General features: G+C 42.3%; 1 protein-coding gene across 1 annotated transcript in view; it reads right to left on the reverse strand.

Moving 5' to 3' along the window:
• The window catches only part of LOC128894617 (discoidin domain-containing receptor 2-like), a 170,723-nt gene that overhangs the window by 84,907 nt on the left and 71,860 nt on the right, over positions 1 to 13,956 (reverse strand). Inside the window, exon 3 of the mRNA XM_054156461.1 lies at positions 6,852 to 7,030. Within this exon, the coding sequence (XP_054012436.1) occupies positions 6,852 to 6,951 (100 nt within the window). The 5' untranslated portion in view covers positions 6,952 to 7,030. The remainder of the gene's footprint in view (positions 1 to 6,851; positions 7,031 to 13,956) is intronic.

Consider the following 13,956-nt stretch of genomic DNA (forward strand, 5'->3'; position numbering starts at 1 on the left):
ACACCTACAATTTGAAGCACTGAGACTTGCACTTTATTCGCAAGCCAACGTGCCTCTATCTCGAATAATAAATAACCTTAGATTGGCCAAAAAATACTGGTCCTTACAACGTGCAAGAATTTACATAGGATATCGAAGCTTGGGCCTTCCTACCCTTTCGTTGGATCATAAACGGCTAAATAACCAGCTAACCGAGATGAATCCGGCGGATAGAGCCGGTTTACGTTCTTGTATACGACCGTCTCTCGTTCGAGGCGGAGGGCCAGGACGACGGGAGGAAGGACTGCCTCAACGTTTTCGTATCTTCGGGACCGATCAAATTGTTTCATAGGGGAACACGGCAGCGTTACGAGGACGCAATGTATCCTGCTACCAGGAACGGCCTATCTTGATACAATATTGTCCACAGCAACGACTCCCCGCGTTATTTACGGTTTTGTTTGCGTCGCGCGTAACCGTGCCGGCAAAACTTTCAAACACCTCGATCGCGAGTTAACGAAACACGGAGACACCAAAGACCTCGAGCTAATAAATCCACCGTTCGGTTGGAATTCCGACACAAACGGTTCTTTTCGTGAATCGAGATCGTCATATCCCCTTTCCTCGTTACAGTGATTGGAACGGTAGATGGAACAATAATAATAATTAAAATAGGTTGCTCGTATCGGATGATGATTAATTTTTATCTCGAACCAGTTAAAGCCCTCTTCGATACATGTATTCTAAAGTCGTAATGCAATTATGGAGATCAACGAGAGAAATAAAAGACGTTTTCAATTTTTATATGGTACACTCGAAAATGAATAAGGAAAAGACATGCGTATAATACTTACTATTATGATAAAGAATACAAATATCTCTTTTCGTTTGGCGATATTAAGATACATTAGTATTTATAAAACATAAATCTTTGTCCCTCAATTTTTCTTTATAGTACCTTCTAAGCCTTTCAAATGTTAATATTCATGTACACCAACCAAATTTTTTCAGCCTGCATGGCTGCCACTATACAACGAGGAGTAAATATCGAATTCTGATGGTTCGATTATCAACGAAGCTAACTGCGAGCTGAGCGCGCGGGGGTGGGCCGATCGCAATTTATGCATATCGGAGTTCTATTACCCAACTAAAACGCGGATCGGTAAAATTTGCTGGAGCATCGTTCGCTCGAATGGAGCGAATACACGGCGAATAACGATAATACCTAATGCCGGATATCGAGTGCAGGTGCACCGGAACGCCGTGACGGGAGGTTGGAGGCTTGCGACTCGAGTAGCCAGAGACTCCGCGAGAATTAATGGCGGGGAATTCGAGCTTATAACGGAAGGAATCCCTGCTAAGCCATCGAGAAACAGAATGGGCATGTAGGTGGCCATTAATATCGGTAAAAGTTTGTACCATCCTTGGACGAATCTCCTCCTTCCCCCCTAGTCGTAATTCTACCGGTGGATTTCGAGCAGGGTCGAGTTATCAACGTAAGATGAAATTCCTACGGATTGCGAATTTGTCCTGGGAAGAACATCGCTCTGTGTTTGAAGCGAGGGTGTGGGTGTATAATTACGCTAATTTTACCGAACTTGGGCGGCGTATATGGGCACCCGCGGAGGTCCAAGTGTCTGGATGATTAACGATTCGTCTTATAGTCTTGTCGAAATAGCAGACACGGTTTTGTAAAGAGACAAACCGCGCGTAACATCGGTAGAAATTTATGCATTGATGTCTTTAGATTCTTTGTATGGTAATTTATTTGTTTGTACAATTTTTCTTCTTTTATTTTAGTTTATTTTTGCATAGAGAAGTGCGTGTAACCCTCGAGGACAAAGATATAAACGAAACTACATGTTTCTTTACATATTTTCCTTAAAAATGAAGATGATTCATTGAAAAATATCATGCTATCCGAGCAGGTACTAAATCTCACGGAAACGAGATATCCATTCCTATATTTGTATTTTTGCTACGCCGGTAGCGATGCTTTAATAATAAAGAATGCTTTTCGAAACAATGCACCTCGCTTAAACGAAATACATCTCACTATAAACGTTAGAGCTTTGAATGCCTTACAATCCTCCTGACTACTTTCCGTTTTACATTAGCGAACCATGTTTCCAACATTATACTCGTTCAAGATTAAAGGTAATATCGCTGGAAAGATCATGTTTCATTTCTCCATTTGTTTATTCACTGTAGCGTTCCATTTGTAGATTGCTATAAATATTGCACGGCTATTTAATACATCAACTTGTATTTTACGGTACACAATTCTCTTTTCGAGGGAAAAATGGACCAGTTGCGCGGAATAGGTAGCGACCATGTTTTTGTTCACTTTTCACAGAGATTTTACACGCATTGAAAAAGAGAACAATTCGATAAATACAGTATCGTTTGTTTGGTCCCTGTTTGTGTATTTGTTGCATTCACTTGCATACGCCAACAATCGCGAATTGACGAAACCAGAAACGAAAAAAAAAAATGAAAATCAATATACAGGACGCGAGTCACCTGACAGGACTACGTTGAATTACTCGCGGACATTATTAAATGCATCGTTACGGCATGTAATCCTGTAACTGCGCAAACATTTCAAAGCGTGTCACTCTCGCTCGTTAACTCATTTATGCTCTCGCATTCAGCATAATGGACGACGTTTTGAACACCGTTTAATTTCAGAATTATATTAAGAATGACCAAAGCAACCGTAATAATTTTATTTAATTCAATAAAACAAGATGTTTTACTACCTGAATATTACAAGTAAAATTGAATTAATCCTGTGATTGCTTCTATAATTGTATCGAACGTAACATTCTAATGATTGCTCCTCAAAGAATATATTTGAAAGTATTAAAAAGTAGTAAACACACCGTGACAGCATTATAACCTTATGAAGCGAATGTGTAAGAAGTTACACTCACCCCTGAATGGCACACGTATTGGAGTTCGCATCAGACTTTGATTAATAATCCAGTAAACAAACGGTAGATCTTCCGACATAAAGCCATGTGCAAAAATCAATAGGAATCAATAACGAGACAGTAGAGCCTCCGATGTGAAGACAAAGGGAGTCCTCGAGAATCAAACGTGGCTTGCTATTATTATTAATGAAGCCTCAATATATCGCGCGCGTCTCGCACCCCCGGAATTCTCACGACCCTCGGGGAACTTTTCGAACCTCGTCGTAGGGTAAACTTGGATCGTTCTCCGGTAGAATCCGTTTCCTTTGTCGGCACGTTCGACTTAACGAGCCACTGGTGAGATATCGCGCTCGTAAATCGATCGTGAATAACGGTTTCGAAGCGCGGAAAATCGGCGTTCTGCGATCCTCGCGCGTCTAGTACGCTTCTGCCAAGTCCGAGGTAGTATGGGATTTCTTCCCAAGAAAAAGTACGCAGTGTGTTAAACAGAAATTTTTGGGAGTAATTCGTACACTTGCGAGAAAGCCACACGATTTTTTATTTACCTCAATAATAAAGAAATCTGGTTTGTAGCTTCTACAATCATCTGACCTTTTGATTATTATTTTATTGATGTACTTTTGAGTTTTGAAATCTTGAACTTAAGGAAAACGTATCGAAGTGACCACAATTGGCCACAAGTGTCTCTTCAGGTTATACAGCGAAACTTTCACGGATATGGGGTTGATTTTAAATTAATAAAAATTTCCAATATTTTTACTCGCTGTCCAGGCCATATACTCATGTCGCGAGCAGAACAATAGCGCCGTTTAATACCATCAGATTAATAGAATGAAAAAAAAAAAGAATCAGGAACGCCAGATGGGCGTATTATTTTCCTCATCGCAGCATTTCGGTTCATATATTTTTTATAATGAATTAATATTTCTATATGAAAAGGGACAATTTTTTTTTTTTCAAATTAGCTCGAATACATGTCCACGATTTGGAAAAGCTATCGCCAGCAGTAATTGAGATAAAAAATTTATCGAGGAATGCCCTTCTCTGGCATTTTCACATTTTCATACTAAAAAATGTATTTTCACTTGAAATATATCCCAAAAAGGATGATAATTGATGTTGTTCATGTTTCTAAGCATTTGAAATCCCTCGCTATATTCTCTGGGATGGTTATATCAAATTTTAATATAATATACGTATTATTCAAATTACAATAAGCAAATAGAGTACAAAGTGCAGAGATCTATTAACCAGATCGCGAACGTCAGAAGGCCAGGGCGAAAGATAGTATCACCATAACTTCCGTCCCGTTCAACGGTCGTTCATTGAAAACGCTTTTTCATTAAAGAAATGGAAACGCTGTCGTCGAGCTATATCAAATACCTGCTTCTAATTGCGATATAAATTTCCCGGACAACCGGCGGAAAGAAGTGTCCCCGTTTCGCCCCCATTCATCGCGGCGTCAATAGGGCAGAAGTAATTAATGATGTTTTTCTAGAAACGAAGCACGCCGCTCGCTCGGAAGGGGGGGGGGGTGGGCTTGTTGAAAGAGACGCCGGACATCGTCGAGGATCGAGCGAGGGTGACGCGAAAGGAGCGTCTTAACGTCGGACGTCGCTCGGATTAAGGGGGTCTTCTGCTTCACAGCCCTAAAAGGAGGCGCTTCTTCATGATTTTTTTTTTTTTATTCGAGGACTTTCCACTACAAGCCCAAAATGAAGCGTTTTCCAAACGAAGATCCAAGGATCTTCTTTTTAATCAACCACAAATGAGTCAACTTAGTCGCGTTGAGATACTGTCATGACATTTAATTGTAATTACATGTACATTCATTACAAAAAGGTCAGATGTAAATATATATGCAATTCACGTGTAGGGTATGCAATTTTGTTTTATTTAAAATAACCCTGAAAGTCTCATTTGAAGAACCCTTTATTAACAGTCGAACGATTAACATGAAGTCTTCCACACTGTTGGAGTTTCATTTGGCAACTGACATTCTATCTTTTGATTATTTCTGAAATCTTGTCGTAAGCAGACTCGGAGAGTCTTGATCCCCCGAAGTCAAATAGCGTGGCGTGTAAAAGTTTCCAGGCGGTTACCTTCTAACTTTGTTTCGAAGGGAGAAAATTAAGATGAATTTTGGATGATGTGGAATTAAGGTGTAGGGGGAACTCAGACAATCTCGCGTTGCTAGGAAAGTTTTTGCTTATTTCTCTGAAAAATTCAGATAAGACCTACACAGGTGAGTTTCATCATTCTTCCCAGGAAAAAAGACCTTCCGACGCGTATTGGGTTAGATGTCATAGTCAGACTTCTGAGGGCAAAGGTCGCCATTCTACCTTAATCAGAAACTGTTCTTTCTTTCCCTCTTTCATGAACTGATTTAAAACAAACAAACAAAAGCAACGACGTACAGAAAGAAGAAACTCTTCGAAAACAATCATAACACAAGCCCCAGGGTATTATTTCCTTCGGGACGAATCCGTTTATGCATCGAGTAAATAATTGCTCAGAGTCTTTTGCTCCGAATGGATTTCGAGGAGCAGGTCGTTTATCGTTTACCAAGGTCTCCAAACAATTCCGATACTTGCGACGAGTGAACTGGTTGCGACGAAAAGTAACGCGACTGAGGCCGACAGATCGTTTAGTCAAACTAACGGGCACGGTGGATGCTGACTAAGCCACTCCGACATGCAAATCGATGCGCGCCGTTTTATTTTTTCCTTTTTTTTTTCGATGGGGACAGAGAGGACCGATGATCGATGAAACGCTCCATGAAAGCAACTCGCGAGACGCCTACCGCGAGAAATTTACTTGGACGTTTATTGACCCATTGAATTTCAGGTTTCTCGTTCGCCTAGACGGATGGTATAGCCTTTGTTCCAGCGGGGAGTTTTCTCTGCACTTTTAATGTTTTCCTATTTCTAACTTTAAACAACGCGCGGAAGTTGCGAGAATGTACGGAATCGAAGGTGCAAAGGTGTATCTTATTCCATTCCGACGGAACCGGTTGGTGTTCAATTTTTAATCAAAGTTATACGAGATTAAAGGCTCCGGATGTATATTTCCCATGGTCTGTCTGCTTAAATATTTTCTTTCGAGGCAGGAGGGGTTCGAAACTTTTCCGAATCTGGAATTTGAATCTGCATCACGGTGAAGGGGGAATGGTTATGAAAAACCTCCGTATGAATAAATTCAAGTAATCGCTCGCAACGACTAGAAAAACCCTAAGCCCATCGTTTCCTTTCCACGAGTAAGATTCAATTCAAATTTAATAAACAAACTTGACGTATCACTTTACCTCATTAAAAGATAATTCTCTGACGAAACTCACGGACCGTTTACGTACAAAGCGCCAAGGCGCGCAAAACCACGATGTCCGAGCGTTAACGCGAGCGAGCAGGTTCATTCGCCGGTGTTTCAAACTCCACGTCATTCTCAGCTCGCCGCAGACATTTTCAACGCTGCCTGCTACCCGGGCGCGGCGATTCAATTTTACATATACACGGAAAGTTGGTCGATTACCGCAAAGTAATTTCTGCCAAACAAAACCGTTTGTCGTTGATATAGAGAAAGGAACTCGTATCGAGGGAACGTATCGCGAGTTCACACGAACCTCGCTCCCAGGCCTTCCGTCGATCTCCGTCGTTGAAACGTTGTTTAAATACAACTTCCAAACCGAAAAGTTTTCAATTTGTGGGCGGCGCACGCCGCGTAAATCCAGCTTTTCCGCGAGTCTGGCCAAGCGAACGCGGCCAAAGTCGATTTCGGATCGAAAGTTCGTCGACTGCGGTCAAGCGGAGCTCTGGTCAGCGGCGCGGGAGCGTTGTTGCGAAAGCGAAGCAGAGCGCGTTCGCTCGTTAATAAGTTATAAGACGAAGTTTCGCGATGAAAACTATAAAGCTCGAAGATTATAGCTTTGGATGTACTTACAGAGGTCTACGGCGCGCGCGGTGCCACCCAGAGCGAGAAAAAGCAGAAGGTGGACGGCAGGTATCGCCCTCCTGGCGAAGAAACCGAAGCTTTTCACCATAGCTCACGGTTCGCGCGAGGGCTTCACCCTCGCCCTTTTCTCACCGTGACTCTGCTCGTGCCATTTCTGCCTCGTCAACCTGGAACAAAAAGAGGAAGCGCAACCGTTATACCGTTACTAACGATAGTCGAGAAGGGCGAAACGACGACGACGGGTCTCGAGAGGGTTCACGCGTTTTGTCAAACGCTTCGATCGAGTTCCTCCACTCGACTCTAGTCCTTGGATACGCACGTCTCCTAGGCGTATTTTTATGTTACTTTAACACGCTGACGCCGGCAGGGATTTTCAATGTCTGTTCCGCGAGACGGCGCTCGATTTCACTGTCCGATTCGCGGGCAGCGCGGCATCAGGTTCCACTGTTCAGCATAATGTATGACAACGTATGTTAATTTTATTTATATCTTATTTCCATTCTATCAACATTTCAGTTATATTTCATTCAAAATAAAAGAAGACACTAGTCCTACGCGCATTCATTTTCAGTGAGACTATTTTCGACTCATTGTGTGTACAGAAACAACGCTAAGCACAGCAATATCACGGCAACTGTAACTTGACTAGTTTACTCTAGAAGAAGAACGAATTGGCCTGGCTTCGCGAACTTTAGCTTGTTTGAGAACCAATCGACCCGCGCAAGTTGGTCGAATTCTTTCCCCCGAAGATGAAAGGTTTCTAAGCTACCTCTAATTCGAAGATACTACGTGTTGCCTGACCGGCTTAACAAATGTGGCCACCTTCGGTCACTTACGGAAAGCAAACTTCCAAAGAACACGAAAACAGTTGCGTATGGGGGTTAATCCTCTGACAAATATGAGGAAAAGAAGAATCGATAGGTCTTTTTGTTTGCTGAACAGCTACTTTATCTTGCTTTCAAGAAGGATTTCACTTACTCCTGTTACGGACAGGTACCTTGTGGAAGTTTGGTGCACATGTAAACTCTTAACAAAAGAAAGAAAGATACCTCAAGGGCTGTATTCCTTTCGAGCGGAGAATAATTTTTAATCGACTTTCCCGCGCAGATCGTAAAAATAATGTAGGGGGTTAACGTCGCGGCAACTTTGCAGAGTTCTCCAGCGAAAGATAACAGCACGCGTACTCCGCGAGCGTTTGCATTTAATTTACAAAGTTATTCGATCTAAGTTGAATGAAAAATTGAAAGAAAATAAAGTTCCGGCGAAATTTAAATTTCCCTCCGCATTAATCCGTCGCTTTTCGAAAGGGAGGAACCGTAAGGCATGGAGCCACGCTGAAACAATTCCAGGTGTACTAATCCCAGGTGAGGATTGCGGTATCTCGACCGAGGAACTTTAATTTCTCGTCGTTAACGATTGTTTCGTTCCATTTATTTCTCTGTTGTAATGGTTGCTGCTTCTTCTTTCTTGTTCAAGATAACGCGTGGGGGTGGGTAAAGAAATAACGATTAGTAATTTGTTAAATTAACCGTCCATTCGTGGAGATATACTCCAGTACGCTATGTATTATTTTCTAATGCATTAGGAAATACTGGAACGTTGCAGAGATATTTTAAGAAATTACTCGAGCCATTCTTTCCATCAAACGTTAACGTTGATTAAGTAAATTGATATTCTCAAGTTACTCACTCGCACATATTAATTTTTCGAGGAGGGAATTGCGTGGTAAAACAATTCAGAGTATTCAGGAATATACGCGTTGGCTGCCAACAGCAAAAACGCTCCACGAGCCTGAAAAAGGAGAGTAATAACCAATTCGAAAAATATCGCGTTTAAAAAGCTCCCCGAAGGGTTCAACCAATGTCAACCAATTCATTTTATTCCAGGCCAGACAGCGTGCTATTAAATCGATATAGATGTATCCCTCCTAATTATCCCGTGTTCGAACTTTGATAGATCGATGGACGGCACACGAATAAATGTGCATCGCACCCGATGCATATAGGGTGTCTTGGCGTGACTGTCGAGGGTTATTGAAGATCGGCGAAAAATCTGACATTTCTTAAAATAAGGGTGTTTTGTGTTGCTAAAAATAAGTGCGAATCGAATGCATTAGAATTTCTCTAAAAATATTAGAAATGAAAAGTCAGAATAATATGAAGGTCTTAAAATTAAAACTCTCATTCATAACTCTTATCGCTAAAAGAATGTATCGTCAGAATATCAAATGAAGAAAAATATCACATAAATTGTAATACTGGTATTAGGGGGGCCGAAAAGTAATCAAAATTTTATCAACATTTATTTATTAAAGAAATCTTAAAAATTAGTCAACAAAATTAATTTCCATCATTTTCTAACACTTTTAGCCAGCGTAAAGGGGAGTTGTTCAAATGTAATTGATTTCGAGCCACGAAAGCCTCTAACACCATCCCTTAAGTATTCTTGATGGGAGCCCTCGAGAACTATTGCGATAAGAAATAAGTTTCGCGATATAGTAATCGTACTATTCGCCAATTATTTCGATACCATCCCAGACACCCAGTATGCTAGCGACAGGTGGCGTGGGAAAGCGAAAGGAGAAATAATTAATTCACGACCGCGGGTTACGCCGCGAGCGATGGCTATGGATTTATTAGTTTGAGAATGCTGTTCGCGGTACACGTCAGAGCGACGCTAGGCGACTCGACGCGGTTGTAGCATCGACGACGACGACCAAGCTCCCATAAGAAAGGTGCGATTCCCGCGTCTGGACTTTGATGGAGTACGCCGCGGTAATTGCGCCGGAAGTGAATAAGTAATGGGAAACGGTAGTAAGAAGCCGCTCGGTCGTAGGCCTCGCGTGCTTCCGTCGTACACACACGTGCAACCGACTCACCTGGCCCCCGACGCCAGGTAATCCACAGTTTAGCGAGTGCTCCGTACGCGCGACCGCGTATATACTTCCACGGAACCGTGGAACACGGTACGTTCCTCGACGTTCCGGCTTGGTTCGCCCTTTGAAAATTCTTCCTGCTCCGAGCACTCGTTCCGAAGTACGCCAGGCTCGATTGCTGATCAAACAGAGTGTTCCGACTGCCTACTATTAGCTCTATTGCAGCGATTCAACTTTCCCGCGAACTCCCTAGACGACGTCCAGGGAAATGATGAGATTCGTTCCGAACGAACGTGGTCAAAGGGAGTTCCTTCGCTCGACACTTGACCGACCACTCGTCTATTCGAGGTTATGCAAATTTTTCGATTCATCGTTCGCGCTTCACGAAGGAAGAGCTTTTTATCGCGACGCAGTGTCTCGTGCCCGATTCGAATCGTTTCGGCCACCAAGTTATTCATCGATTGTTTTCTTTTCATCTATCGCTCCTGCTGGCGTAGATTATCGAGGAATGCGAGAATGTAGGTGGAGGAGGATCCCAAAAAGCTGGCTAGTTGGTTTGCTTGAATCTTAATAAGTTGAATATCTGGGTGATGGGTACGTTTAGGTTGGGGAGCATGTCACTTGATGGGACGAGTAATAAATCGAGTTGAACGCGTACGATTCACTTTGGGTAGAGCAATTTCCTCAAATTCGTACCAATAAAGCGTTACCTTATCCACTGTGGGAATCACTGAACACGCATCAATAAACGAATAGACAACTAAAAGAAAAATGAAGTTCCACTGCCAATCCGCCACGGATTTCTTCGAGGCAAAGGAAGATCGCGAAAGAGATCGACGTATCGGCGCTTATCCGTCTTCCACCGTTTCCTAAGCAGCTTGCGCCTCCGTCGCGGGCTTAGATCGGATCGTAGAAGCTGGTCGGTCGTCCATTGTTTGATAAAGTCTGACGGATTATAACTAATGGGACAACGAGAGGGAGACAAATCGCGGGCGAGTCTCGCGACGGCGCGTGCTGGGTTTATACGATCGGGAATCCTTAAGCGCGCGGGCGGCGCCAATAAAATATGCATACACGCCCCGCGAATCCGTGTAGATGTCGGTGCTTTACATCCCACGAGACGTTGCGCGCGTAGACGTTTCGCGTGTATTAATCTGCATAAACTCATTGCTATGCAAACTAAGAGATTCGACGTCGAACTAGGATATCACGGGGAGCCTTCGCGGCTTACGCCCTGGCTTAACAGGGCTCTTACCTTCGCGGTTATACGCATACTCTCGCCTGACAAACGTATAAACAGGTACACAGACGGGGTGCTAGGGAAAGCGTGTCCAGGCTGAGCTCCTAAAAATCTGAATTACGACGAATTTACTGTAAAGGAGGTAGATTGATCGCTATGCCTGAACCTTCTGTTTCCAAGTAACCAAAATACAACTTGCGATGGATCATTGGGATATTATTGAAAAAAAGAAACAATATGTGCCAAATGTCAAGTCTGTATCTCGAAAATATTTTCTGGGGCACCCACACGATCTTCGATATTGCTTCCTGGCCGGCGATGACCCAAAGTTTTTATACGTGGCCCTTTTAGGAATAAGTTTGGCGACTCTTGGTGTCATGAAATTTCACGGCGGGCGGTCTAGAAGATAGGCTTAGTAAATTAAGTTTAGGGCTCGGTTTGGCGCCAAGTCTTTGTGGTTCAGGTTGGTTTCGTAAGACAACGCGAGCCTGAGTGTTTGCGAGGACCGAGACTGTGTACATATTTGGGAAAGAGGCAGGCGAGATGCATGACAAAGAATTTCAATTTACATTGTGTGCTTATCGAGAGACGGTGAATGAACGATAGTTTATATTTATGCATACTTCGTGGCTCGCTTATAGTTCATCGATGAATATAAGGGACCTATGTTAACTATAATTTGGGTTTTTCTTTTAAGAAGGGCGAATTATGTCATATGAAATTAGAAAATTAAAGAAATATTCAGGTCACAATAAAAGAATAATTTTTGCTTGCATGCTCAGTGGTATAATTAAATATTTATCAGCACTTTCCTATTTCAATGTTGTTTTTTTTATATTTCATAATATCACGCGTTGCACTTCACAAAGGAACGTAAATATTTTCTCAGGTTGGATGAACGTCAATCGAAAAGGAAGAACGGTAGCAATTTACACGAGTATTATTGTCGAAATGTATTCCCAAGATGGAGATCAGCGAGAGCAATTAGACAAGGGAGCATTAGGAGCGAAGAGAGTCAGAACTCAATTGGGACTGTTATCGTTGCCAAGCTCCTTGTTACATTGTATAATTTGCTCTGTTTGTCCTCGTTCTCGCGTAAGTGCACTTGTATCGCTGAAGGTGTGCATCACGAATCTCGACTAAATGACCTAATTGCGAGTGGCGCGTCGTTTCTGATGTTCCTATTCGTCCCTTTCGAAGATTCGGAAAGTAGACGTTAGTGCGAGCAATGCTAGAATGTATTCTGAATTATACATTAACAGTCTGCACTTGAGCAGGAGGAAATGAATATTTACATAACTTAATTAAACACTTTCTGATATAATTAAGTGTCTGGTATTTTGAAGAAATTCAGAAGAATACATAAAATAGAAGAAACTAACTCTGCAATTTTTCTCTTTTTCTACTCATTTCTTTCGTATTGTTAACTTACTTAATCGAACTGAAGCTTTTATTAAAAAATGACTGCATAGATCTTCTAAGCATTGTGACCACTCCAACGCACAGCGATTTAGATGCTTCGAGCATTCTCTAAATTTCTAACAATCGTGCATCGTACACAAGCTACATTTAATCGCACGCCGCGATAACGCCATCGCGACTGAATCTCGGGGGCTGGGGGAGAAAAACACAGCTTCTAAAGAAGGAGTCGTTACCGACACGTTGACCTTAATTACACGGACGACTTAAGAGCGGAACTGACAACGTGGTGGCGAGCTCTCAAGATCCTCGACAACAAGATGCAACCGTGAGATTGGTAATCTGCTGCATCATCGAAACCAGGAACGATACGAGACGCGGCGAGGAAAAACAAAGAGTGGGAAATAAAAGCCAGTTGGCAACGGCGGAAAAGCGATACTTATCGGGCTCGAAAATATGCGTGCTCGCCACTGGAAGAGATACGAGCAGCGTGGCCTGCTCGGATGGAATGTTAATGTCAGTTAATTATCCATAAAACGCCCGAAGCGGCAGATCCGTTTTCGAGCTGGTGGTGCTTGTAACGCGTGGGCGGGGACACCGTGTGTTTTCTGGAATCACGACGTTCGACGGAAATTCTCGTGTCGATTTCGGCTGTGAAAAAAACGCCACTCGTTAAATGCCCCTCCTCCTCGCCCTGACATTTTTACCATTCGTGGGTTGATCGGATTTCTCCGGGAACTGGCTTTCGGACATTCATTTGGGCGATTTTAACCTTTCTGCATTTATGTGGTAGACTTGAGATTAGTTTTTAATGTAAAAGCATTCGTTCTTTAGAAAGCTTGGTTGGCAGTATACATGTAAAATTGATCGACACTGTTTGTAGATAATAATATATATATTATCACGTTTTCAATTAGTTAGTTTGTTATGAAAATTATATTTATGTCTTGGCTGGTTACTATTAGTTTCTATTTTGGAAATTATTTTGCACATAATAACCTGTAGGGAAATATATAAATAAATGTTACAAGCACCATGTATGTTCATTGTCAGAGAACGGGTACGAAAAGTACTATGAATACACGATATAATGGTCACGTGACGTACCAAGATACCAAGATATATCGCAAGACACCTGCTGACACATTGCCCTTTTATACCTTTACATGGAAAAATCTCACACTGTCTAATATTGTCACGGAGCTTCTTCGGTACTTTCACTCGACAATTTTTCTCGAGGCACCTCAATTTCATCTCCTCAAGGATGGTATCTTATTGCGACGATATCAGAAGTCTCCAACATGGGAATCTTGAGTCTGGCAAAAAAGCTCCCGAGGATCAAGGCAAGTTTGCGGTTTGATCCCTTGGCATGATCCTCGTGTTTTGTTCGAAGGCACGCTTCGACGACTCCAATCCATTTCAACCAGAATTTCGCGAGTCCTTCTGTAAAAGGACGTGTCCACGACGCGACAAAGATTCCTCGAATACTTCAGCTACCATATCTATTCCATAGAAGAAAGTGGTAACAAGAATCGTAAATATTATTCATATCTTGTCTC

The sequence above is a fragment of the Hylaeus anthracinus genome, unplaced genomic scaffold (assembly GCF_026225885.1).
Source record: "Hylaeus anthracinus isolate JK02 unplaced genomic scaffold, UHH_iyHylAnth1.0_haploid 4, whole genome shotgun sequence".
Classification (NCBI taxonomy): domain Eukaryota; kingdom Metazoa; phylum Arthropoda; class Insecta; order Hymenoptera; family Colletidae; genus Hylaeus; species Hylaeus anthracinus.